The 27,922-nt window shown below is 40.4% G+C and overlaps 2 protein-coding genes and 1 pseudogene across 7 annotated transcripts in view; 1 reads left to right on the top strand and 2 right to left on the bottom strand.

Moving 5' to 3' along the window:
* Nucleotides 1–3,095: 3,095 nt before the first annotated feature.
* On the bottom strand, nucleotides 3,096–5,946 carry LOC102761860 (cytochrome c oxidase assembly factor 4 homolog, mitochondrial). Its single transcript, XM_006777939.2, has 2 exons — nucleotides 5,826–5,946; nucleotides 3,096–3,694 (listed from the first exon to the last, which is right to left on the bottom strand). The coding sequence occupies exon 2, from the start codon at nucleotides 3,680–3,682 to the stop codon at nucleotides 3,428–3,430; it is 255 nt and encodes an 84-aa protein (XP_006778002.1). The 5' UTR covers nucleotides 3,683–3,694; nucleotides 5,826–5,946; the 3' UTR covers nucleotides 3,096–3,427.
* A 108-nt stretch (nucleotides 5,947–6,054) lies between these two features.
* The window catches only part of PAAF1 (proteasomal ATPase associated factor 1), a 33,266-nt gene continuing 11,398 nt past the window's right edge, over nucleotides 6,055–27,922 (top strand). Inside the window, exons 1-9 of one of the 6 annotated variants that reach the window (XM_006777936.2) lie at nucleotides 6,055–6,233; nucleotides 8,192–8,232; nucleotides 9,696–9,799; nucleotides 14,519–14,608; nucleotides 19,311–19,409; nucleotides 20,252–20,402; nucleotides 22,759–22,953; nucleotides 25,324–25,415; nucleotides 27,344–27,459. In XM_006777936.2, coding sequence (XP_006777999.1) covers nucleotides 6,187–6,233; nucleotides 8,192–8,232; nucleotides 9,696–9,799; nucleotides 14,519–14,608; nucleotides 19,311–19,409; nucleotides 20,252–20,402; nucleotides 22,759–22,953; nucleotides 25,324–25,415; nucleotides 27,344–27,459 — 935 coding nt within the window. In that variant the 5' untranslated portion in view covers nucleotides 6,055–6,186. Of the gene's footprint in view, nucleotides 6,234–6,950; nucleotides 7,124–8,191; nucleotides 8,233–9,695; nucleotides 9,800–12,620; nucleotides 14,423–14,518; nucleotides 14,609–15,917; nucleotides 16,095–19,310; nucleotides 19,410–20,251; nucleotides 20,403–22,758; nucleotides 22,954–25,323; nucleotides 25,416–27,343; nucleotides 27,460–27,922 lie in introns of those variants that run through there. The other 5 variants (XM_015557502.1, XM_015557504.1, XM_015557503.1 and 2 more) reach the window with 5 other exon arrangements.
* LOC102768805 lies at nucleotides 20,598–21,930 on the bottom strand (annotated as a pseudogene).

Genomic DNA, 27,922 nt, shown 5'->3' with positions numbered 1-27,922 from the left:
ACCCCCCCCACCCCACCCCCCTCCAGCAGACACTGTTTCTTAGCTCTTAAGTCCTTACTTAATATCAATATGTTTTGCGACTTTAAGCAAAACAATGTATAATGAAATGAAGTTTACTATATAATAGGTTAATTGATGTAGACAGTTAAATTCCTACCATTTCTCATCATTATAACAAAATGACATTGAAAGAAATGACTTTATTCAAAGACCTACTGTACCAATATTAACTCATTCTTTCTACAACCCTATGAGGAAGGACTACATTTATTAGTTGTGAGGCCTATGTGAAAGGCATTATAACTATATTTTTCTAGAAGAAAAAACAGAGCCTGAGATATTAGGTAATTTGCCCCAAATCGCCCAGCTAGTAAGTGGCATAGTGGGATTTGAAAGCGTATCACAGGGAATGAGAGCACAGCCTCTGGAACCAGAGTGGCTGGGTTAAATGTTCCATAAATATTAGTTATCTATATAAAAGCCTAAGTGACTGAACAGGCTGCATGACGTGACCAGGCTGGAGGAGGGGTTAGTGAGGGGCGACCAGGCAGGCAAGCGGTTAGTAGCCAGCGGTCCAGGATTGTGAGAGGGATGTCCCAGGGATTGGGCCTAAACCAGCAGTCAGACAGTCCCCAAGGGGTTCCAGATTGGAGAGGGTGCAGGCTAGGTTGAGGGGACCCTCCCTCCTCCATGCAGGAATTTTGTGCACTGGGCCTCTAGTAGTTCAATAAATGCTAACCATTTTTATTATTACTTATATATTATCTCATTTAATTCTTTTAGTATGCCTATTAAATAGGATTTATCTTCATTTACTTGAGGAAAAAGGTTTAAGCACCCTTTGCCTAAATATATTGTTACCCATCCAGCATTAGCTCTGTTATAGCTGTAACCCTCCAAAACTTGCTACCTCCATTATAAATACTTCGGTTTTTGCCAAGAGGATCTATAATACAACTTTTTCAAATCTGCATTTGACTTACTATCAGTGATGCAGAATATATTTACATTTTCCTATTGTGTATGTATATTTATTGATTTTAAATTTTTAAATTTTTTTATTGATTTTACAGAGGAAGAGGGAGATATAAATATTGATGAAAGAAAAATATCGGGGAGGGTTGTGGGGCAGGAGGAAGGGGGGTAAGAGATCAACCGAAGGACCTGTATGCATGCATATAAGCATAACCAACGGACATAAGACACTGGGGGGTAGGGGAGGCCAGGGGACTGTCAAGGGCGGGAGAAAAAAAAGGACACATATGTAATACCCTTTGTAATACTATAAGCAATAAAATAAAATAAAATAAATTTTTAAAAAAAGAAAAATATCGATTGACTGCCTTCTGCATGCCCTCACAACCCAGGCATGTGCCCTGGCCTGAACTGAACTGGCAACCTCCTAGTTCATGGGTCAATGCTCAATCACTGAGCAACACTAGCTGGGCTGTGGAGGTATATTTAACTTTGTTCACTTTTCAACTGGGCTGTTTGCTTTTTCAATATATTTCTTTCTTGATTTCAGAGAGGAAGGGAGGAGAAATGGATAGAAAAATTAATGATGAGAGAATCATTGATCGGCTACCTCCTGCACGTCCCCTACTGGGGATCGAACCTGCAAAACAGGTACGTGCCCTTGGCCGGAATCGAACCTGGGACCCTTCAGTCCGCAGGCCGACGCTGTATCCACTGAGCCAAGCTGGCTAGGGCTGTTTGCTTTTTCTTATTGAATTCTAAATACTTTTTATTTGCTACAGATGGTAATCCTTCCTGTTATATATGTTACAAATAGGTAATACCTACTTTATCTTTAAAGGTTCAACTCAACTAAATCCCTTCTCTTTTTGAGATTCTTGCTGAAAACTCGTCCCCAGTACTCCTTCTGATGACCCACAGCACTTAACACAGATTCATCTCTCTCTCTCTCCCTCTCTCTCTCTCTCTATATGTATATAGATATATCTATATGTATAGATATATCTATATATATATGTATATAGATATATCTATACATATAGATATATCCAGTCAGCCCCTTCTGCTTGAAGGCTGAAATTGGATTTTATTGTTCTTTAAACTGGTATTCCTATCTTCTCCCCTCTTTTCTCTTTCTCTCCTCCCCAAATACCAACACACAAAGGTAGTGTTAGGTGCTACTGTACTTCAGATTTGTACTTCTAATTAATATAGATATAAAATAAAATATGATATGTGATACACACACACAAGAAATATTACTGACGATGATGACAGCATACATCCCTTTGCACAGGACAGTCAGTGCCTTACAGGGATAGGCAGAAAGTAACAGAATGGGTAATATAATTCCATGGAAACAAAATGAGAAGTGGTGGCAATTCATGAGCCAGAGAATGCAACCACCTAAGAGAAACCATATTTAGCTCCAGCAAATTGTTGTCAAGTAGGAATATAAGCTCCATGTTGACAGCTTCTCTATTTTTCAAAAGCGGAAAAATCTGTGTTTTATGTTAAATGTACTTTTTAAACATCAAGCCAACATTGTGTGTGTGTTTGATTGGGAGTGTGTTGAGGTCAGAGTCTACATCTGTTAATTCAATAGACTTTAGCATATGAGAGTCACTCAATGTTTTTTCCCCCACATTTGCTTTCTCCCTTCTATTAGATCAAAGGAAATATCCAGAACAACTTATTAAAGATAAAGTCATTTATATCATTGCAGGAATTATTTAGTTGTTCCAGTGTTGTTTAATTTGTCTCTCAAACTAGACATGAAGGCAAAGATCATATTATTTGTCCCATCAGTTTCCAACTGCCTAGCATGTGAGGTCTGAGGAAAACTGGCTATTGTTGAACCAATGACTGAATAGATGAAGACATATTAGGTAACCAATTTACCTTTAGATTGTGAATTTACTTCTAACATTCAAAGTCTATGTAATTAGCTCAGTACTTGGCACACTTACCCAAGATGTAGGGTAGAAGAACATGCCTAAACCTCACCCTTTGTTGTACATCACAAATACTGGTCAATATTTAATATTCGTGGAACAAGATGAGTGAGGATGTGTGGGTCTCACCATAAAAATAAGACAGCTATGGGGGGAGGAAGGAAGGAAGATATTAACCAAAGAATTTATATGCATAATTTATGGACAATGGTGCAGTGAACGTTGCGTGGGAGGGGAGAAGTAGGGTAGAAGGGATCAATGGGGGATAAAGGAAGACATCTGTAATACTTTCAAAAATAAAGATTTTTAAACAAATAAAATATGACAGCTCTTTCTTTATGACAGTCATGTCCAAGCCCATGGCTGCCTGGCTCTCAACCCCAATCCCAAAGGCTATCCTGGAGTTTTATACCTTTTGGCCCACACTTCCACTGTTTAGGATTTGTCTGGGTGCTAGTTTCTGCAGGCCATGCTCTGGGGATAGATGGTTTGGGGGCTCAGCTGTGGGTACTGTCTTGCTCCTTCCTCCTCTGCAGCTCCTCTCGCCGTCTTGCCTGCTGTTCACTCATGCAGTCCTTGAAGGCCTGCACCTGTGGCTGGCACTGTCGCCAGTCCTGGTGCTGGGCCATGCACTCCTGCACTGCATAGTGGGAAGCAGCACAGCCAGAGCGGGAGATCAGCAGGTCCAGGGGGTCCTCTTCCTCACCCTCTTTCTTCACCTGACGGGCCCAAGTATGTCCTTGAGTTGACATCTTTGGGAATCTCTAGACATCAATGGAGGCAAGGTTAGAGGAGGAACATGATTATATATGGGATTCCTCTGTTATAAATAACACTGACCACTGCACTGTTATAGCCTATTTATGCTTATGTCTCTCTCTGGAGACTATGCTACTTGAGGACAGACAATGGGCCTGATCTAACTTGGTGCCCTCAGCACTAGGCCTGGCAGAGAGCAGGCCTACAAAATGGTTTGAACTAAATGGAATGAGATAAAGTATGTGAGAATGCTTAGAACAATAAGCTGGAATGGGTTCTGCTAATGGAATTTGAATTAGGTGAAATGTCACCTTTCTGGAGACGCTATCTCTGATTCACCCCCAAAGAATCTCTCTTTTCTTACATTGGCCTTATCCTATGGCTGGAGAAGAACAAAGTTTAATACCTAAGAATGTGTAGGGTTTGACAAGCGGGAGGAATGGAGAGTTGTGTGGCTGTAACAGACAGCATGCAGTGGCCAGGGCAAGAGAGGAGTCTGTAAGCTGAGAGTACTTAGTAATGTGAGGTGTATTCGCCCAAACTTCTTCCCAAGATCATCTGCTGCAGAACACCGAGTAGGAGGTGGCATACAGAGAGAACTTAGAAAGACTTGACGAGAAATTACCTCAGCCTTGTACACATTTCACCATGACAGGCTATAAAGAAACTAGAACTGCTTAATGCCTTCCCTGTGTCTCTCTGGCTTATTCGACAAATGATCACTGAGCCCCTACCATGTTCCAGGCACTATTCTAGAGCTGAGGACAGAGGAGTGACCACAGACACAGTCCCTGCCTTCACGGAATGTACAGTCCAGACGAGTCAACAGGCAGTTTACTGTACACTGTGTACAGACAGCTCAGCTGCGGGACACCGGGGAGTGATACCTAATCCAGACACAGAGAGAGGAAGTGATTTGTAAACTGACACTTGAAGAATGAATAGGAATTAACCAGAGATGGAAAGGAAGAAGACTCCTGTCCATGAAGAGAGCGGGAGCGGGGGTGGGGTTGAAAGAGAATCTGACACACGGGAAGAAGGGAAAGTTCTGTGTGACTGGAGAATAGAGTATGAGGAGAAAACAAAGCAAATGAAACTGGCAAGATGAGAAACCATCTGATCACAGCCAGGCCTGTTAGCCAAGTTAGGGCGCTTAGAGGGCAATGGGGAAGGGACCAGAGGATTTAAGCAACTCCACAGCCCTACAGAAAACTCACTTGCTGCGGGCCGTATAACCTGAGGAAGGGGAAAATGGGCTTTGAGCCCTGACCGGTTTGGCTCAGTGGATAGAGCCTCGCCTGCAGACTGAAGGGTCCCAGAGCATGTACCTTGGTTGCTGGGCACATCCCCACTAAGGGGTGTGCAGGAGGCAGCTGATCAATGTTTCTCTCTGTCCCTCTCCCTTCCTCTCTGTAAAAAAATCAATAAAATATATTTTTTAAAAAAGAGAAAAGAAAATGGGCTTTGAAACAGACTTGGGTTGGAAACTAGCTTTTTCACTCATGTATTGGGTGACTTTGAGCAAATCACTTCGTAATTTCTCTTGAAAAATAGAGATAATATATACCCCACAGGATTGTTAAAGACTAAATGAGATAACGCAGGTAAAGGAGCCTGGCCCGTCCAGAGTTCAATAATGATCGTCCCTATTACTGCACACGTTTCCTCTTCTTACTACACACTGTGAGCTCTTTAAAGGCAAGGAGCAAACCTTAGAGCAAACACAGGGGAAAGAAAGTGCTTAAATCCTAAGCCAAGAAATCCGGGTTCGAACGCAGGCAACGCTTTACCCGGCAGTCTTTTTCCGTGTCCTCCGTAAGGTAACATGTAAGTCACAGAACTACTGCAGCGTTAACGTAATGATGCCAAATGCTTGGGCTACCCCGGGACTCCGCAGGTGCTACCCGGCTCTTCCCCCCACCTCATCCGTGCTTCAGTCTCCCCTGGAGTAAAAAGAGGAAGACCCCGCCCTGCTCAGGGATCAGGGCGGGCTAGGGGGTCGGCAGCTGGAATGGGAAGCCGGTCCAGATGGGGAAGGCAGGGGAAGAATGGCGAAGCAGAGAAATGCGGGTGGCCCTGCGCCCTCGCAGTGCCCGTCACGCTTTACCGAGCAAGGACGCGGCGGGCGGTGCTCACCGAAAAGGCAGACGAGAGGCCCTGAACGCGCGCTCCCGCACGTCCGCTTGGCACGCACCGGGAACGCTTCCGAGCCTCCTGCCGGGAGCCAGCCTCTGAGGGGCGCGCGCGCGCGCGCGTGGGAACGGGGTGGAGAGGACGGAGAGGACTTCCGCCCCTCCTGCCGGGAGCCAGCCTCTGCGAGGGGCGCGCGCGCGCGCGTGGGAACGGGGTGGAGAGGACGGAGAGGAAGGTCCCGCCGCGCATTTTCATTGGTGGCCTCTCGGTGTGGATCCCGCCCCCCCGCACTCGCCACAGCCCTTTCGGAGGAGCCACTTCCGGGAGAGAGCGGAAGAGGCGGGTTGGTGGAGGTGTGGTCAAGATGGCGGCGCCTTTGCGGATTCAGAGCGACTGGGCCCAAGCCCTCAGGTGAATGCAATCCTAGAACCGGGACAAAGGAGGCGGGTAGTGATTGTGGTCTTTTCGTAGAGACCCAGGCCCTACCCAGGATACCCATAGGCGTTACCTCACCAATTGTTGAGGGAGCTCTGGGTCTCTAGACAGAAGTCTCAAACCCACATGGTCATTGGTTTTCATTCTCAGAAGGCTATCCCGAGGCTAAGGGGACACATAAGCGCTGTGAGTTTCCAGCATCAGAACGAGCATCAATGAGTTGGAGAAAGACAGGACAGCTGGGAGGCAGGAGGCCCAGGTATTTGTTGATCGTCAGCTATTGGCGAAAGTCCCAGCCCTCGCCACCATCACACTGTCTGGGTGTGTCTGTCATATTGGACCGTGGTATTCAGAGAACCGGGGAGCACCGACCTTGTCGGGACGCTGACGTAGATGGATGCGAGGTGCTGTTCAGGTGCAGCTCAGACGTGTACTCCACGCTGAAGGGGTGGCTCCTGCCCTCGAGCTGACAGTTTAATGGGGAATGCACAGCAGACCGTTCATTTCTTTAACAGATATTTATTTCTCTAGCACCAGGAAGAGTACTGCAGTACCATGAATGGCAACTGTGATTCCTAATAAGGTTTTTCACATTGAAACAGAGGTGAAGATGAATAACATTCCTGCATTTAAGAAACTTACACCTTACTAGATGGGCTAAAGTAAAATAACCCGTTACTTACTGCAACACAGAATGTGTGATAAATAATAAAGGAAGAACACTAGCATTTGTTGAGGGCCGCGAGGTGCCTATGAGAGAATGCAGGATCAGAATCAGAGGAAGAAACTTGCCCAGGATTGTGCAGCAAATAACTGATAGAGAGTTGCTGGCGACCTAAAGCCTCCACCCTTTCCCTGTACCCTAGGTGAGATACAGGGCCTTGACTTACGAGTGTCCCGACTAACGAGTTTTTCGAGATATGAGCCGTCTCTCGGCCGATTTTTTGCTTTGAGTTGCAAGCTAAAATTCGGGTTATGAGCCAGCTTCAGATATCCCACCGCTAGTTGGCGCAGCGAAGGTCACAGTGAACACCACAACATCAGCCCAGCATCACGTGTCTCGCTCGTTCACTTTAAGATTTGACATACGAGTAATTTGAGTTACGAGCTCCGTCACCGAACAAATTAAACTCGTAAGTCAAGGCCCCACTGTATTGATTTGAATGATTGGGGAGGTGCATTCTAAAACATGAAAAAAGTCAGTAAGGTGGTAGAACACAGACCTATACTAGTCAGATTTCAGTTCCTGCTTCATAGGTAGGTGACCTTGGGCAGGTCACGTCTCTCTGAGCTTCAGTTGTTGTTTTTTTAATCTTTAACATGGAAATAATAAAAGATATCTTGTTAAATTGTGAAGATTACTAATGCTATATGCAAAGTGCCTTGCACAGGGCCTGGCTTACAGTAATCCCTCAGTGATCGAAGTGTAATATATACTTTATGTTTCAAAGCTGTGCAGTTATTAATGAATAGTAAACTCCATTATATGCATTAGACACTTAATCCACAAATATTTCTTCAACAAGTAAACAAAGTCTGTGTTAGAATAATTTATGCCTGGATGGGGTGTTAGACTAGCCCAGTGATGGCGAACCTTTTGAGCTCGGCGTGTCAGCATTTTGAAAAACCCTAACTTAACTCTGGTGCCGTGTCACATATAGAAATTTTTTGATATTTGCAACCATAGTAAAACAAAGATTTATATTTTTGATATTTATTTTATATATTTAAATGCCATTTAACAAAGAAAAATCAACCAAAAATTGAGTTTGTGTGTCAGCTCTGACACGCGTGTCATAGGTTTGCCATCACTGGACTAGATCATGCCTGTGTACTATGGCCAAACTGGAAATGATGTTATCTTTTTCCCCTAGCATCAGTGGCATCGTTTTCAGTGTTGAGTGAGCCTAATGGGGCTTTGTCTTTCTTCATAGGAAGGATGAAGGGGAGGCCTGGCTGAGCTGTCACCCCCCAGGTAATATCCTTAAATCTGTACTCATTCCCTTTAGAGGAAGAGAAAGCTATCCCCGAAGAAAGCTTCCTACTTTCTCCTGGCCGAGAGTCCTTGCACAGTACTCATGGAATGGGACAAAAAACAGAATTCCTCAATCCTATTTTTGCGGCATATTTCTGAACTAGCATTTCATGCCACTTCCTTACCAAAATCTTCTTCACTAGATCTTCTCTAGTCCAGAATTCTATCCTAGATTGTGAGTTCCTCTATTAACATCCTTCAGCTACCTTTTCCATGACGGTTGTAACCAAACTAGTATATTCATTGATTACTCCTTTCTCCTTGTTCTTTCTTTTTTGTTGACATGCCACCTCCCTGACTTGGAGTTTCCTTTCCCTTATCCTATCCTTCTTTCTTTCTTTCCTATCTTTCTTTCCTAGTCCTATCTTTCTTTCAAAGACTCACCCTCTCTAGGAAGCCCCCCACTCTGAATCCATGATGGTTTTTACTTGCCTCTTACTCCTAGAATTTTAGTTTTGTACCAATAGTTATTTGCTGAATAATTTATAGCAACCTGCTACTTTCTGAACTGTAGGACTTCACAGTCTAATAGGAGGTCAGAAATGTAAAACAGGGTATTATGGGTGGTTATAGAAGTGTATATATACATATACATATATATCCTATATAATACAAGGCTAATATGCAAATTGTCCCCTCGGGAGTTCGACCGCTCACTATGATGTGTGCTGACCACCAGCGGGTGGCGCAGAATAAAGGAAGGCTGCAGCTGGGAGAAGGCCCCCGGGGGAAGGAAGGCCCCAGTTGGCAGCTGGAAGACCCCGATTGGCCCTGATCGCCAGCCAGGCCTAGGGACCTTACCCGTGCACAAACTTCGTGCATCAGGCCTCTAGTATGTGTGTGTGTGTGTGTGTGTGTGTGTGTAGTGCAGAAAGAAATTAGAAAAGAATGTTTTTTAACTCCATTCTACCATCTACATATGTTTGTGTAGGTTTATATCTTATTTAGCCCATATCACTGCAAAAGCAGTATTCTACGTAAGTACATTTTCCAGATTAATGAAGCTTAACTCTAAGCTTAACTCTATAATACATAGGTATTATATTTATATACTGTGGATGAACACATACATTCATGTTGATCTTCACCTTTCATCCTCGAAGAATGCCATTTCACAGCCAGTAAAACTTAAGTTTAGATCACATTGGTAGCTTTCTCTACAAATAGCACATTGTATCTCAAAATCTTTGTCTCTAGTTTTTAGCCCTTGACTATATTTCTCCCAAATTAGCTTCACTTAAGCAAGTATTCTTTCCACTTCGCCTCATTTTTAACACCAGTACCTGTTTTTCTTTTATTACCCAATATCCTACCATCTATACAGTTGTCTGAATTGGGTCTTGAAGGAGAAAAATGTTAAATTCTTACTATTTTTTGAGGCATTCTTCTTTTGTGCTATATAGGAAAACCAACTTTGTATGGCAGCCTAACTTGTCAAGGAATTGGCCTCGATGGTATCCCAGAGATTACAGCTTCGGAAGGATTTATTGTGAATGAAATAAGCAAGGTAGGTTTTTATGTCTTCTAGATGGCACCATGTTCATATATATGGTAGTACCTATACATCTACTTTAAATATTTATACTGTTATCTGTGTATCAGTGTCATCCCCATGTCATTTGTACAACAATCACAGTTTTTACTGCCTTTGAATGTCAAAGTTTTTTTTGTAGTTAAATATACATTTAGATGTAGTCAAACTTCCTCTTCCCTTGTATCAGTGCTTTTCTATAGATAAATAATGTGAGCCACATATATAATTTTAAATTTTCTAGTAGCCTAAAAGAAACAAGTGAAATTAATTTTAATAATATATTTTATTTAACTTTCATCTATCGTGCATATTGCAAATATTTTCCAGAAGTTCAGTATCCTCAAATTTTTAAAATTTTTATTTATTTTTTAGAGAGAAGGAAGGGAGAGAGAGAGAGAAACATCGATTTGTTGTTCCACTTATTTATGCATTCATTGGTTGCTTCTTGTATGTGCCCTAACTGGGGATCAAACCTGCAAACTTGGCATATTGGGATGATGCTCTAACCAACTGAGTTATCCGTCCAGGGCCAATATTCTTAATTTATATTCCATAACGATTCCCTTTGGGTTGTGGTTGAAAAAATATATATATGTATGAATATGTTCTGTTTTTTTGTGTGTTTTTGGCTTTGTTTAGCCCAATATATCTAAAACATTATTTCTATCTGTAATTAATGAAATTATTTTTTTAAAATATATTTTTATTGATTTCAGAGAAGAAGGTAGAGGGAGAGAGAGATAGAAACATCAATGATGACATAGAATCATTGATCAGCTGCCTCCTGCAACTGGTTCATAGGTCATAGGTCGACAGTCAACCATTGAGCCACACCAGGTAGGCATAGACTCTAATTTTTTTATTGGAAATACTTGATGATGTGTTTAGGTTTTAAAGATTTACAGTTGAAAACATAGATTCACATACTTAAAAAGTTTTCTGATAACTGAATCAACTATTAATTTTTATTTTTATTTTTTTAATATATTTTGGGTGGCAATGGTGGAGATTATTGCCACTTTTTTTTAAATATATTTTTTATTGATTTTTTACAGAGAGGAAGAGAGAGAGATAGAGAGTTAGAAACATCGATGAGAGAGAAACATCGACCAGCCGCCCCCTGCACACCTCCTACTGGGGATGTGCCCGCAACCAAGGTACATGCCCTTGACCAGAATCGAACCTGGGACCTTTCAGTCTGCAGGCTGACGCTCTATCCACTGAGCCAAACCGGTTTGGCAATTTTTAAATTAAACTTTAAGTAAAAATTAAAAATTCAGTTCCTCATTGTAGTATTGGCCACATTTTAAGTGTTTAATAACCTTATATGGATAGTATCTACCTTATTGTATGGCAGAGTAATATAATATGTCTGGCTAGGCCTTGATGAAGACCTAGGCCTTCACAAGTGCTTAATAGTTTTTCTCATTGGTCTTTGAGAACCCATGACCTGACTTTCTTTACTCATTCTGTTGTCTGCAGTCAGTATGCTCTGGTGAGATGGGTAAATTCCTTTTTATTTTTATTTTATGTAATTAAACTTTTCTAGTTGTAAAACATTTCTGGTATTCTGACAAGAATAGAAAACCATTGTGTGTGTTTTTTTACATAAGATGTTTAGCAAATGTTCATTCATTACCCTCTGCAGGGTGATAGGCTACATGTTATTATATATCTTATATTTTTTTATAGACAGCTATGGAATTGTCGAAAGTGTCAAAAGATGAGTCCAACTCATAGTTAACTCTGACACTTACTAGCAATATGTTTTTGGACAAGCTCATAGACAAACAACAGTAAGGTGATTACCAGAGGGATGTAGAACAGGGTAAGGGGGAATAAATGATGATAGAAGGAGATTTGACAGGGTAGTGAACAAGCAGTGTAATATACAAATGGTGTACTATATAGAATTATACACCTGGAACCTATATCATTTTATTAATCAGTGTCACACCAATAAATTCAAATTTTTAAAAAAGAAAAAGTATTATTTTGGACAAATAACTTAGTTCCCTGAGCCTCAGTTTTCTCATCTCATCTATAAAACAGAGAGAAGCCCTAGCTGATTTGGCTCAGTAGTTAGAGCGTCAGCCTGTAGACTGAAGAGTCCCGGGTTCAATTCTGTTAAGGACACATGCCTGGGTTTCAGGCTCGATCCCCAGTGTGGGGCATGCAGGAGGCAGCTGATCAATGATTCTCTCTCATCATTGATGTTTCTATCTCTTCCTCTCCCTTCCTCTCTGAAATCAATAAAAATATATTTTAAAACAACAACAAAAAACCCCAGATAATATTCTACCTCATAGGCTGATTAGTGGGGAGTGAGACTGTATATGAATGAAACTAGAACAGGAGTGGGCAAACTTTTTGACTCGAGGGCCACAATGGGTTCTTAAAAAGTAAATGTTTCCCTGAAATAAATTCAAAGTAAACATCATTACATAAAAGGGTACGTTCTTTTATTTTATTTTTTTTTAGTTTTATTCATTTCAAACGGCCCGGATCCGGCCTGCGGGCCGTAGTTTGCCCACGGCTGAACTAGAATATTACAAAAATTGAGTTATTGTTGTTTATCAGAATAACAGCATTTGGGATTAGCATTTTCAATGTCCATTTTGTAGATAAAGAGACTCATTAACCCCTAATAATCAAAGCTAGTTAGACTGCATGTCGGAATTGAAACCCAAAATATGTCTAACTAAAAGTATAATACCACCTTGCAAGCCTACATTTTTCCCAGGTATCCACCCATAGCCTAGGTGCTGACTTCCTTTCTTCCCTTCATATTCAGGCCCTGATACAATTCTTATCTTCCAACATCATTGTTAATTTCTGCTGTGTACCTGTTGGGTCAGACAGTAAGTGCTTATGGTTGAACATTCATTTGTTTCCTAACTTCCATGAGTCACTTTGCTACTTGATGCTGCTACATTTTTCTTTAAAACAGTCCTGTTAATATGCTTAAAAACCTAACCCCAGAAGATAAAAAGTTTGACTTTGAATTTTACCTTAGTGTGGAATACTCACACTTCCCCCTCCTATCCCCCACCCCCTAAATTCTGTATGTTTTGATATGTCCTGCAGCTTTTCTTTAAAATATTTTCATTAACAGCATGACTCTCTACTGCTGACATTGGAAGGTAGTTCAACATTTATCTTCCTTCATAGTATGTTTATGGGTTAAAGGTTGATTTGCAGGATTGATAAGCAGGAGAAAACCACTGATTCTTGAATTCTTTCACGTAATTAGCCTAAGGAAATGAACTCTTCTGAGAACAAACCAATACTTAAAGAGGCCTGAACACTAAGCTCTCAGAGCCCCTGCATCCTTGCTTGGTGTGAGTATTTATCGAGGAGAGTTTAGCTGACACTTTAGTTTTGGGTACAGGAGACAATTCCAAATCCAGGTCAGCACTCTGGCAGCGTGTGGGCTTTGTCACGCGGTTAGAAGCAAAAACTCATTTAATGAAAGGCCTGCAGGCAGCCAGGCATAGATATGCTGGCTAAGGTAGTACTATTTGTAGAGATATTCTAATTGTGTTTTTAAAGGCGTAGAAGACTTTTAATAAGAGCATATTGATTTCCAATGATAACAATATTATGACTTTGAAACTGTTCTTTCTAAGGAACTGTGAGGACTGTGCTTGTTGTACATAGATTAGCCTTATAAAGAAGTTCTAAAAATCTTGATTATTGAAGACATTTTCATTGTCCAGCAAAATTTTCAGAAACTTTGAAGTACTTCTATGGAAGAGATAATAGGTTTGGGACCATTTGGAGAGTGCAACTCCTCAGCTGTATATAGGAGCTATGCCCTGAGACGACGGTGTTGGTATCCTGCTGCTTAGAGGAAGGAACTGTCTTATCAAATCCTTGAGGAAGGTTTTGCTAAGCCTTTAATACCTCTACACATACTACCTTGAAATACCAATATACTTACTTGTATTGGTTACAAGGGCTGCCTTTGGCAAATCATGTCACCTGAATCTAACATCTGGTTCAAGGTATAATTTCTTACTCTGTCACTAGTGTTATCTTGCTAAAGTAGCTGAAAGATATATGATAATGACTAGGCAAAACATGGGGAGTCATAATACTGCTATGGATGTGATGGTGACCAGTCTATAAACATGTACAGCCAGTGTAAGTCCACGTGGGAATGGGCACTGCAAGCCTGACCAGGCCCTACACATTGGAAGAGTGTGCCATGATTTACTTGACCAGTTTTCTCTGGTAACTGTAGATGGTAGTAGTCTACATTTTTTCCTAAACGTTCTTATAGGCAGCAAGTTTACTTTTAGACTAGTCCTCTAGTCTAGGCTTCAGGGCTGGTGCTGTTTCCTCACATCTCTTGATCCTGTTCCTTGCCCCACCGCTAATTAAGAGTGTTGGTATTAAATTTTCTTCTAAAAAGTAATGTTCTCATGTTTGTCAGCTGTATTTTATTGTTGATTTGTCTTAACATAAAAAGATAATGGCATCTCAGTGATACCAATTACATTGCAGCCCCTGCAGTGAAAGGACTACTACTCTAATAGGGAGGGATAGTTTTGTGGGCTGGGGAAGGAGGATTGGAGAGGACACACTTAAAAGGTGAGAATTTCCTGTTGTCCTTATGTTTTCTTTACGAGGCTTTAATTTCATTGGAGTAGCTTTACTGATGTATTTCATCTTTTCCTCTCTGTTTAGAAAAGCATTCATATTTCATGTCCAAAGGAAAATGCATCTTCGAAGTTTTTGACACCATACACTACTTTTTCCAGAATTCATGCAAAGAGTGTAAGTATTTTGATAAAATGAGGAGAAATGTAATATCATTAATTAATTTTTCTTTTTATCTTTTTGTTTACAGTGCTATAAACACTCATAATTAATGTGGTTCACTTCTTTGATTATAAGGTAACAGCTCATGAAGTATGTTAATGTTAGACAAAACTGGTACTTGGGACCACATAGAATATATGTACAAATCCACTCACTGGTAATCTTAGAGAAAGGAATTTTGAAATGAAATTTCCTTATACATGTTTTAGCAGAGCTACCTACCGGGTTTTGGGTAATGGTGGTTGTAACTGATGTTTGCATAATTTGCCGCTGCTCATATTTTTGTCCCTTTGATTACAGGACAGAGACATTTTCTCAAAATTCTGACTATAACTTATTGAGGAATAATTTTCAAATATCTTTGTGATAAAGCCTTTTCTACTACCATGGGCTTTTGAAAGCAGAAGTGAGAAATATGTAGATAAACTGGTTATATTAAAGCCTTCCACTTCTTATTGTGTGATAGGTAGATTTTTAAAATAGCTATTTTTTTTCCTTATTGCAAAAACAAATATATATTTAGGGATGAAAATTTAAGAATTAGAAAGCAAAGTGAATCACTCATTTTTTCTATACCCTAAAAATAACCACTGTGAACTTTTGTTGCTTAGCCTTTATTAAGAAAAATCATGATAATAATAGCTAACATTTATTGTTTACTATGTGCCAGCATCATGCTAAGCTTTATCATTATTTTACTTGTTCCTCTCAATCTTTTTTCTTTAAATATTTCACCAAAATAGGTTTTACAGTACCTACTATTTTATAACTTGCTTTTTATTCTTTAATAATATATTATGTACATCATCCTATGCCATTTTTCTTTCTTTTTTAAAAATATATTTTTATTGATTTCTGAGAGAAAGGGAGAAGGAGAGATAGAAACATCAATGCTGAGAGAAAATCAGTGATCGGCTGCCTCCTGCACACCCCCCACTGGGGATTGAGCCCGCAACCCAGGCATGTACCCTTGACCAAAATCGAACCCAGGACCCTTCAGTCCATGGGCTGACACTCTATCCACTGAGCCAGATTGGCTAGGGTCTATGCCATCTTTCTATGTATTCTTTTAAGAGCTGCATAGTATTCCACTGTCTGATTTTAATATAATTTGTTTTTCCAATCTTACATTACTGGACATTCAGATATTTTGAGTTCATCCATTCCTATTTTGATGATATAGCTAACCCTTTCTTCACAAAGATAGGAAGAAATTAGTTTACTTTGTAAAAGTGGAGTTGCTGAGTCACAGGGAATGCAAATTATAAGGCTTTTGGTCTGTTCTGACTGACCTCAGTTTAACTGATCTACTCATTCAACCTTTGCTCTACATGCACTCTGTAAAACATACTGACTTGTGGGCACAGCATATTCTTAGCTTATAAGCTCTTTGAGGTCTGCCTACTCTGACACTACTGGGTAAGTTGAGTGCTTACCAAAGGTCAGTTGCACTGCCAGTTATGTTGTTTTTGAAATTATGTTAATTAACTAAATATGTTAAACTGATGACATATGTGTGTGAAAAGGCAGAGAATGGTTATGTCTGAAAACTAAATTGATTGCTTTGTAAAGACTTGGTAAAGAAGCGTTTTATTTGTTTTGTTTTTAACTGCTATTATGTGTGAACAAGGTAAATGCAAAATGTTAGGGAAAAGATTTTTTTTTAAACACTAGTTGAATTTTTGTTCATAGATTGCTTTGTAAGAGTGAACAAAGATTTACCTTACTTCAGAGAAACTGGAAACTAAATTATGCCTTGGATTATAGTTTATTAAAAGAAAGTCAAGTTTAATACTGTCAGTAAAAAATAAACTTAAAAGTAAATAAATAAAAAATAAAAGAAGGTCAAGGTGAAGGTTCCTTATAATCAATGGACTAATGAAAAGATTAATGAATTTTAATGTACATTTATATATTTGAGATCAAATAAAATGTAGGTATTTATGCATCGATTTTCACTATTTTCCCCACTTTAACTGAAATTTTTTATTAATTGACCTATCGCTGGGCTCTATCCATTGACTAAAAAAGGCTCTTACTGTGCTTTTATATCAGTCTGACTTAACATACTCTCAATATTGTATATTCAAATTTTTAAGTTTTACCTATTTGAGAGATGGTATTTCATTGTTATTTTAATTTGCATTCCTTTGATTAATCATGGGTTGACCACTTTTTCATATATTTATTGGTCACTCTTCATATCATTTGCCCATTTCTTTAAGTGTGAATTTCTTTCTTTATTGGCAAACGCTCTTATATTAAGGGTATTGATCCTTTGCTATATATTTTGCAGATCATTTTTCTAGCTTATTGTTTAATGTTGTCTTTTGACATAGAGATATTTAATATTTCTAGAGAATAAAACCTATCAATTTATTCCTTTATAGTAACTGCCTTTGGAGTCTTGCTTAGGGTAGTACATGACTATATATATAAAGTTACTTTAGTTGCATAATATGATGGATGAGAACATTGACTCTAGAAACAGACTCATTGATTTGACTCCCAAGATTCTGCCACTTACTAACTGTGTAACCTTAGGCCACATACTTAACTCCATGTGCCACAAGCTGCTATAATATGGGGGTAAAAATAATATTTATCTTTAGGGTTTTTATGAGGATTGAAGCAGTTAGAATTGTCTCTGGAGCATAGTAAGCATAATATAAGTGTTTGTTAATTAAAAATGTAAATACAGTGTTTTCTTTGAATTTTTGTTTTATTTTTTACATTTTAAACTTTATTTTGTTGTTTGGTTTGAAGTAGAGATCTAACTTAATTCTTTTTGAAATGATTAGCATGTCACAGCACTATAAAGTAATTCATCCTTTATCTCACTGGCTTGAATTGTCATCTTTACCCAGTATTTAGCATTGTCCCATTGACTGTCCTTTTGTTTTGACTAAGAAATAGATTTTTAGGTTTAGACTCTGACGTAGGTTTCTATCCTGGCTCTATGTAATGTATTTGAAAGTGTTTTATAAATGATAAAATGTGATATAAATGTTAGTTGTCATAATTTCTAAAATTAAATGTTCCACAATTAAGTTAACAATTCTTTTATTCTGAGAAACCAATATGAAGAAGAAAAAGTCTTGGAAAATATTAGAGTTGACATATCCCTTTAGTTCTTGCTAACCCTATTCATTATGGCTTAACTGTCAAAGAGCAAAGTAAAATGGAAGGTTAGATAATTACTGCAAAAGTCCCTACTTTTTCCTTAAAAATTTAGGTCATATGGGAATCATTGTTGCTGGGAATATGTCTCAGTCTTACAGTTCTGAAATATTTGCAACTGGGTGTTATTAAATAAAAAAGTATGTATTTATGAATGTATATGAAGGAGACTTGGCATTCTGATCATGGCTTATTCATGAAGTGATTGCTCATATTGAAACCACTTAAGTAAATCTGGGATTCTCTTATTCTGAAACACACACACACACACACACCCAGGATTTTACAGAGGATATGTGAAGTAGTAAATTGAAAGCAATTCACTTTGTTTTTCCTTGAATCCTTTTGGAACATCGTGGAAGGCTGTCTTCTGTGTAAGTAGGTTCCTAAGAATTAGGAGAAGTAAATTAATTTTAAAATAAAATAGCAAAAGATGGAAACGATGGAAAATGATATGGGGATAGGGAAAACTTTGTAGCTGAAACAGGAGACTGTAGATGATTATAAGAATACTAGAGGCCCGAAGCACGAAATTCATGCAAGAGTAGGCCTTCACAGCCCCCGCTGCCTTGGCCCTCGTGGCCACACCCCCCACCCACTGGTCTTTCCAGAAAGTTGTTCTGGAAGATAGTTCTGCCATCAGGTCTAATTAGCATATTAGTTCTTTATTATATAGGATCTTTTTGTGTGTTTTTTCTGTTTTTTGGGTTTTTTTTGTTGTTTTTTGGCTTAACAGAAATTTATTTTCTCACAATTCTGAGGCTAATGTTCAACATCAAGGTTTTATTTTTTATTTTTATTTTTTAAATATATTTTATTGATTTTTTACAGAGAGGAAAGGAGAGAGATAGAGAGTTAGAAACATCGATGAGAGAGAAACATCGATCAGCTGCCTCCTGCACACCCCCCACTGGAGATGTGCCCGCAACCAAGGTACATGCCCTTGACCGGAAGCGAACCTGGGACCTTTCAGTCCTCAGGCCGACGCTCTATCCACTGAGCCAAACTGGTCCCGGCAACATCAAGGTTTTAACAAAGTTGGTTTTTCTGAGGTCTCTCTCCTTGGCTTGTAGATAGCCATCTTCTGCTTGTGTCTTCACATGGTCTTCACTCTGTGTGTTTGTGTCATAATTTCCTCTTTTTACAAGGACACTAATCATATTGGATTAGTGTATAAACTAACAATCTTATTTTTACTTCATTAGCTTTTTAAAAATCTTTATTGTTGAAAGTATTACATATGTCCCCTTTTTCCCCCATTGACCTCACCCAGCCTGCCCCTTTTGTTTCAATAAGTAAAAGGTGTTGGCTTTACCCTTGTTGAGAGGTTGGTGATAAGGCATCCTTTACATGAAACACATGTCTTTTGTGTTGGGATAAGTCTTGGAGGAGTGTGAGACGGGGTATTTATAACATAGTTCAAGGGAAGAGGAGCATTTTATTATTAGTAACACTGGTTGTTTTGTCTTTTGAACAGATAACATGCCTGGACATTTCTAGTGGAGGAGGCCTTGGTGTGTCTTCTAGTGCTGATGGGAGCATGAAAATCTGGCAGGCTTCCAATGGAGAACTCAGAGTAAAGGCTTTGGATACACTTTCAGGGTCTTATACATGAAGGGTGGTCTTAGAAACTTTAGACTGGGTCATGGAAAGAAGAGTGTCTCTATCTGTAAATATAGTACCACTGCACTTCAGTGGATCTTTGTTCCCTTTTTAAATTGAAAACCATCCTCAAGCTAGGTGATTTGCCAGAACAAATTGGGGCTGGGACAGTGGAGGAGCCAGGCCAGTGAATGTCTAAGTGTGTGGTCCCTTGGTATGAACTGCCTTCAGTGATGGTTTCTAAGATTGAGTAACTAGGCTGTTACATTAATTAATGCCATAGCCCCCAATCTCCTCAGCTGCTGCTGCTGCTTCTTTTTCTTTTCTTTTTTTATTGATTTCAGAGAGGGGGAGAGAGAGAGAGATAGAAACATCAATGATGAGAGAGGATCATTGATTGGCTGCCTCCTGCACATCCCCTAATGTGGGGGGATTGAATCTGCAACCCGGGCATGTCTCCTTGGCCGCAATCACACCTGGGACCCTTTTGTGCCCAGGCTGATGCTCTATTCACTGAGCCAACCTGGTTAGGGCCCTCCTCACCTTCTTATATGTAGAACTAGACTTAGGGTGGCTGTGAGAGCCATGGAGTTCAAATCCACATCTGTAGCCCAAACCGGAAAAGGAACCTAGCTCTCAGAACACTACCTGGAAGACAAAAGAGCTAAAGAGATTATTTGGACCTCCTTCGTTTTAAAACCAGCATGCATGTTTAGCATGTACATATTTCATTTAAGGGACCGAGGATATGGGAGGTAAGAGAACATCAAGGGATGGACAAGAGAACTAGCCTGGAATTTTCTTTTGTTTTTCCAGAGAGTATTGGAAGGACATGTGTTTGATGTGAATTGTTGCAGGTTTTTCCCATCAGGCCTTGTGGTTCTGAGTGGGGGAATGGATGCCCAGCTGAAGATCTGGTCAGCTGAAGATGCTAGCTGCGTGGCAACCTTCAAAGGTCACAAAGGAGGTATGAAGGGTGATTGGAGAAAGTGCTATTTGTCACGATCTCATTCTACCTCTTCCCACCTGTTGCTGTGTCAGGTGAGGGTAGAGATTCAGTTCACCTCTGAACCCTGCCGACAGTACCTTGCTGGGCCTGTCAGTGTCCCTGGGGAAATTGGAGTGCTGCCTTCCGCTTCCTTGGGTGGAGAGCTGTCGTTCCCTATTCAGCCCCACTGAAACCGTGGGTGAGGGGGAGGTAGCAGTTGTCCTCTTGCTGTTTGAGTGGGGTGGATGTGGCCAAAAGATTTTCTGTTCTGAAGGCCACCCCTTTCCCAGTCTTATGTGAGGGGCAACAGACTTTTTTGGGGAATTTATTTGTTTTTTGAAAACTGCCTGGTTTTTAATTTTTTTTTATTTATTTTATTATTATTATTTTTAGTTATAGTCAGGTGTTTATTTAAAAATCTCATCTGCCGCCGAAACCGGTTTGGCTCAGTGGATAGAGCGTTGGCCTGCGGACTGTAAGGTCCCGGGTTCGATTCCGGTCAAGGGCATGTACCTGGGTTGCGAGCACATCCCCAGTGGGAGATGTGCAGGAGGCAGCTAATCGATGTTTCTCTCCCATCGATGTTTCTAACTCTCTATCTCTCTCCCTTCCTCTCTGTAAAAACTCAATAAAATATATTTTAAAAAAAATAAAAATAAATAAAAAATAAAAATCTCATCTGTCAACTTAGCATTTTCCACCAACACGGGGAGAGAAACCTTCACAGGCTTCACCATCTTCTGCTCAGGTGCTGCCTTTGTGGGAGCCTTGTCAGCAGCCAGTGCTGTCTTTTTAGATGCTTGTTTAGCCTTTTTTGCTTCCTGGCAGCCCTGATAGCTTGTTCTTGTTGAATTTTCCTAACTTCAGGTTTCTGGTTCCTCTTGGCCATTATATCGGCAGAAATGCACCAGGGATGGCCCTCTGGACTTTGACTGCATGGCGGGCTCTTTTCTTTTGAATTTCTTCCGCCTGTCCCTTTTTGTGCTTTCTTTAGTAGAGGACAGTCCAGTTTATCTGTCAACGATTCCTCTTGGAAAGCAACGCCAACTCCCATTTTGCATTAAGAAACTGGAAACCTTTCCTGTCGGTCCTGGCATAGCATCTCCCATGTCGGGGTAGATGTTGTACCCACTGGAGCTGCACAGCTCAACCTTCATGGCTGCGGCTGCCGGAGGGAAGGAAAGATGGTCCTGTGTCTGGTTTTTGAACCAGTTGCATGTTGCAGACTTCTGCAGAGTCCTGTCCAGCGTAGGTGGGAAGCAATAAGGAAGTCCAGGGAGCTCATTGTTCAAATCCTGAGGTCCCTAGATGGTCTGCCTTCTTCTTTCCATCCTTCAGTCTTCCTAGGCTTGTGTGTTGTTATTCCAGGTTCTTTTAGTTGTGAGAGGAAGAACCTGGGAGGAATGGGGTTACTCCATCTTGGCTGGACCAAAAGTCACATCCTTCCTTTTAAGAAGGGGAGACTAACCCTTTCAATGAGTTCTCAATGGAACCACCAGGATCTTTTTATAAATACATTTTATTGATTTTTTTACAGAGAAGAAGGGAGAGGGATAGAGAGTCAGAAATATTGATGAGAGGGAAACATCGATTAGCTGCCTCCTGCACGCCCCCCCAGTGAGGATGTGCCCGCAACCAAGGTACATGCCCTTGACTGGAATCGAACCTGGGACCCTTGAATCCGCAGGCCGACGCTCTATCCACTGAGCCAAACCGGTTCGGCACCACCAGGATCTTTTTTAAAAAGTGATTTTTCAAGTGAACGCCCAGATTCTCCAGAAGACCCGCAGTGCGGGATGGGCGTGCACTCACTGCTAGGGGCCTGTGTCCGCCCACCCACTGCCCTCTCCTGGGCACCACCCTGCCAGGGGCCCTCTGTCTGCTTCTTTCTTTTTTTTTTTTTTAATATATTTTTATTGATTTCAGAGAGGAAGAGGGATAAAGAGTTAGAAACATCGATGAGAGAGAAACAACGACCAGCTGCCTCCTGCACATCTCCTACTCGGGATGTGCCCGCAACCAAGGTACATGCCCTTGACCGAAATCGAACCTGGGACCCTTCAGTCCGCAGGCCAATGCTCTATTCACTGAGCCAGACTGGTCAGGGCCAAAGCTTTTTCCATGTCTGTCTCTCACAGCCAGTCTTTGAACCGTTGGGAAGCAGGGACTCTGTTCTATTTATTTGTTTTTTCTAGCACTTGACCGTGCCCAGCATGTAGTATCTATCCAGTATGTTTGTGAAGGAGTGGAGTCATATATGCAGATCTGTCCTCTCTGCCTTTGAAGTTCCTTTCCTACTTACTCTACCTCAGGATCTTTTTTTTCCTCTTGCCAGGTATCCTAGATACAGCCATTGTTGATCGGGGGAGGAATGTGGTATCTGGTTCTCGAGATGGAACAGCACGACTTTGGGATTGTGGGCGCTCAGCCTGCCTGGGAGTCATTGCAGACTGTGGTTCTTCCATCAATGGAGTGGCTGTGGGTGCTGCTGACAACTCCATCAACCTCGGCTGCCCTGAGCAGATGCCCAGTAAGTTGATAATGACCTATGAGCTATTTTGTTTCCTTAGGCCCATCAGTATTTGCCTTAGTTTCTCCTTTTCTGCTCTGTAGCTGGTATTTCTGTTTCACCATAAGATTAATATTATTGCAAACCTATTCTGTTTCTGTTGCCTTAAAATCTACAAAAGAACTATGTGTCATAGTTATTGCATTTGAGTAATTACAACTTAATATCAGATTTGATGAATGCCTATAAAACAGAGAACAATACATTTTTGGCTGAATAACTTAGTGATTCTTGGAAGAAGACACTGTATTGGGTTAGTGTGATGTGAAAGGTGTCACAAAAGGAGTTGACTTGAATCTTGAAGGATGGATTCCAGGTGGACAGACAAGAATAGGAAGGATGGGAGGATGGGAGCTAGGGCAGGGTCACCAGGGACTCCACGTTGCCTAATCCAGTGTTACTTCTCTGTGCCTTTCTTTCTGAATTTTCTACAGAGTTTAATCCCAGCCCCTCTTCTCAGGAAACTTTTCTGTCTTGGCTTCTGTGATACCACACTATACTGCTTTTCTTTCTATCTCACTGGCTGCTAATTCTACTTTCATAAATCTCCTTTATTTGACCTTTAAGTATTGGAGGCCCCTCAGCTCTAACTACAGTAACTACTGGGTGATCAATGGCTTTAAGTATTGTATTTAAGCTGGTGATTTCCAAAAGTATATCTAAAGTATAGGCCTCTCACCTGTGTTTTAGACTCTGTTTAGATGTCTAATAGCTCAAACTTACCTTGTCTGATACGGAGTGTTTTATTCCTACCGCCACCCCCCAATCTGTTTTTCCCCATCTTGCCATTGCTCACGCCCAAAGCCTAGGATTCATTCATAGTTCACCCCTGCCTTTCCTCATGTCCTACATCAGCAAAGTCTTCTCTACCTTCAAAGTGTTTCTAATTTTTCCACCTTGCTCTCTCCCTCCCATTCTCCCTCCTACCAGTATCCTGGTGCAATCTATCATCATCTATTGCTTGTAAAGGGTGTCCCAAAATTCACGCAAGAAGTAATTTTGATAGAAAACACAGGTTTATAATTAAAAATTGTAAATTTTTTATTGATTCATAAAAATAACAGTATAGGGTTATGTATGGAATAGCATATCGGGTAAATGGTCTCCACGGCTTTGCTGGCATATACGCACTCATTAGTTATTGCCTGAGCAGCCGCATTTTCGAAGAAGAATGGTCCGATGATGCCTCCAGCCCAAAATCCGCACCAAACAGTGACACGTTGTGGATGCATTTGTTTCTCAACAATCACTCGTGGATTTTCTGAACCCCAAATGTGACAATTTTGTCGATTAACCAAGCCATCAAGATGAAAATGAGCCTCGTTGAAATTCAGCCACATTTATGCAAAACGGTCATGGAAAATTTCAACAAAAGAGTGCGTATGTGCCAGAAAAGCCGTGGAGGGCATTTACCCGATACGCTATTCCATACATAACCCTATACTGTATACTTTATGAATCAATAAAAATTTACAATTTTTAATTATAAACCTGTGTTTTCTATCAAAATTACTTCTTGCATGAATTTTGGGACACCCTTTACTATTCTAGAATCCATTCTCATCAGAGCAACCATTGTGGTCATTTAAAAAACATAAATCAAGTCATGCCACTGTTCTTTGTCCCTGCTCTTCTCCAGTGGCCTCCTTTTACACATATATTAAAATCTTAACCCTTTACCATGGTTTATCACAAACCCTTACACTGTCTGACCCCAGTGTGGCTCAGTTGGTTGGACGTCGTCATCCAGTGCACCAAAAGGTTGCCAGCTTGAGTCCCGATCAGGGTACATGCCTGGGTTGTAGGCTCGATCTCTGATAGGAGGCACACATGCAGCAACCAATCAATGTTTCTTTCTCTCTCTCTCTCATTCTCTCTCTCTCTCTCTCTCTCTCTCTCTCCCTCTCTCTCTCTCACCCCTCTCTCCCTCCCTCCCTCCCTCCCTTTCTCATTTTAAAATTTAATAAAAAATATATTTTTAAAAATTAATGAGTGAGCCGTAACCGATTTGGCTCAGTGGATAGAGCATCAGCCTGCAGACTGAAAGGTCCCAGGTTCGATTCCGGTCAAGGGCATGTACCTTGGTTGCGGACACATCCTCAGTAGGGGGTGTGCAGGAGGCAGCTGATCGATGTTTCTCTCTCTCATGGATGTTTCTAACTCTCTATCCCTCTCCCTTCCTCTCTGTAAAAAAATCAATAAAGTATATTTTTAAAAAAAATTAAGAGTGAATCACTAACAGAGTAATTCAGTAAACAGCCATCTGTGTCTTGCTTTCTGGGTACTGCCAGCTGATCAACCAGTTATTGACATAGCTCATCTGTCATGCAGGTGAACGGGAGGTTGGAACAGAATCGAAAATGCTGCTGTTGGCCCGGGAAGATAAGAAGCTTCAGTGCTTGGGACTACAGAGCAGGCAGCCGGCAAGTGGTTCCTCTAAGTTCTTCGAACTCTGGGGCAAGCTGGTTCACTCTGATTCTTGGAAGACTGTTTTAGAAACATTTCTGCAATCGCACTGTGCTCACCTTTTGAGGAAGCTGCATGAGTGAGAGGCAGTCCATTGTAGTGATTAATAGCATGGGATTTAGAATAGAGCAACATTTAAATTCCAGCTCTTCCACTTATGGCTATGACATCACACAGGTTACTTAACCTCTTTGACCCTCAGTCTCCTCATCATTAAACTGGGCCTGGTAGGACTTATCTCATAGGGTTATGTGATGGGGATTAAATGCTCTACGGCAAGTCACTTTGCCTCTGGGCCTTCATGTGCTGTACAGAAAATGATTGTATAGATTCCTTTCCACCTCTAAGGTGACATGAAGAAATTCTGAGTAAAGAACTCACACACTCAGGGCTCTAGATCAGATAATGATTGGAATATCTTTTATAGAAGAATTAGTTGAATTTAACTTTTTTGTTTGTTGTTGTTTTTTTAAAATATATTTTATTGATTTTTTACAGCGAGGAAGGGAGAGGGATAGAGAGTTAGAAACATCAATGAGAGAGAAACATCGATGAGCTGCCTCCTGCACACTCCCTACTGGGAATGTGCCCACAACCAAGATACATGCCCTTGACTGGAATCGAACCTGGGACCTTTCAGTCCGCAGGCCAACGGTCTTTCCACTGAGCCAAACCAGTCAGGGCAGTTGAATTTAACTTTGAAGTTTTGCTGAGCATACTGTGCTCTTAATTAAACTCTGAGTTCCCTGTGATTAGGTTTTTCAAATTTTAACTCCATCACCAGATAATTTTAATGATTTGGTTTGGCCATAAGCTGTGTATTTTCATTTTAGATCATTAGTTCATTTTATTGGTGATGTTTCCATTTTCAAAGTTGTTCCAGGAACATCACTGTTTGTCATCATACTGCCTTTGCACTCTGAATTTCCATGCTGGCTTTTACTTCCAAAGGGAAATCAAGGACTTTTGTTTTGTTTTGGTTTGTGTCTTTCCTTTTAAGAACATTCAAGGGAGAAATTATCAATATCAGCTAACAGTAAGGAATAATAAAAATCTGATAATTTCTTTTCTCAAATACATAGGGAGAATTGTGATTCTTTAAGTTTTGTCACTTTATTTAAGGTTGGGTTTTTTCCTACAAATTATCTCCCTTCAAAAGGTGGTTATAAGTGACATGAAGCAAATCTTAAATGTGTGCATTGCAAGTGTTTCTCAAAGGTTGTAATGAAAAGAAGGATTTTTGGTGTTGAGGATTCTATGAGTCATTGTGTTGAGGGGTAGTAGTTTGACAATTGCTGCCTCAGACTGGGGTATTATATAAACTGCTCAAGTCCTCAGCCAACCTCAGGTTCCTGAAATTCTGAAAGTGCTTCTTTCTCAGTTGTTGGTGAGGCCATGGTTTAGACCAAGAATGCTTAAAGAGCCCTGGCCGGTTTGGCTCAGTGGATACAATGTCAGCCTGTGGAACGAAGGGTCCCGGGTTTGATTCCAGTCAAAGGCATGTACATCGGTTGCAGACTCTGCCCTGACCTGGGCCCAAGCCCATGCGGAAGGCAACCAATCGATGTGCTTCACTCACATCCATAGTTCTCTCTGTCTTTCCTCTCTCTTCCACTCTCTCTAAAAATTAATGGAAAAATATCCTCAGGTGAGGATTGAAAAATAAAAATAAATGAATAAAGGGGAAAATTTTATTCTTAAAAAAAAAATACGAGGGGAAAAAATGGACTTTAAGCAATAAAAAATAAAATAAAATAAAGGAATGTTTAAAGGGGGAAGAAAGAAAAGATCTCTAAAAATAGTAAAATTTTTATTTTTTTGGTGCCTGTTTATTCCTGGAAACAAATTAAGCTTTAACAGCATTTTTATTTCCTACTTTTCCCAGGTATTCCTCTTTATTGGCTCAGATGCCTTCAACTGCTGTACTTTTCTCTCTGGCTTCTTGCTGTTGGCTGGGACACAGGATGGAAACATTTATCAGCTGGATGTGAGGAGTCCAAGGTGAGTCACCATTCCTTTGCATGATGTAGACCTTCTACAGAGTGGAAATTTTTTTGGCTTTACCATTGGTTTAGCATAGCATATAGGCTATTATTGAATCAAGGATATATTTTTCCATTTATAAAGGTTTTCTGGTGTGAATTGTCTGATTGTTCTTACTAGAGTCCTTATCATTCTTGGAATCATTAAAAGGTGGTTTGATTCATACTGTCATGAATGTCCTATTGTGGTGATTGCTTTGGAAATTAAGGTTAAATAATGAACTAATATTTCACTTTAAAATTATTGTTTAAAACTTAATTTTAAGGAGCTCAGTAATTTTCTTTCTGTATTAGATCTGGGTTGGCCTAAAATTGATCATTTTTCAGTTTGAAATAAGCCAGCTCTGGTTCTTTATTTAGCTTTTATCATAACCTATCTCAAAAAGGCCTTATTCTGATCCTAGAGCTACCCAGAGAAAACC

Source organism: Myotis davidii, unplaced genomic scaffold (genome assembly GCF_000327345.1).
Source record: "Myotis davidii unplaced genomic scaffold, ASM32734v1 scaffold169, whole genome shotgun sequence".
Lineage (NCBI taxonomy): Eukaryota > Metazoa > Chordata > Mammalia > Chiroptera > Vespertilionidae > Myotis > Myotis davidii.
This window is presented reverse-complemented; position numbering and strand designations above follow the sequence as displayed.

Excerpts from the sequence above, each read along its gene's own strand:
- LOC102761860 (XM_006777939.2), bottom strand. The coding sequence starts at position 3,682 with ATGTCAACTCAAGGACATACTTGGGCCCGTCAGGTGAAGAAAGAGGGT.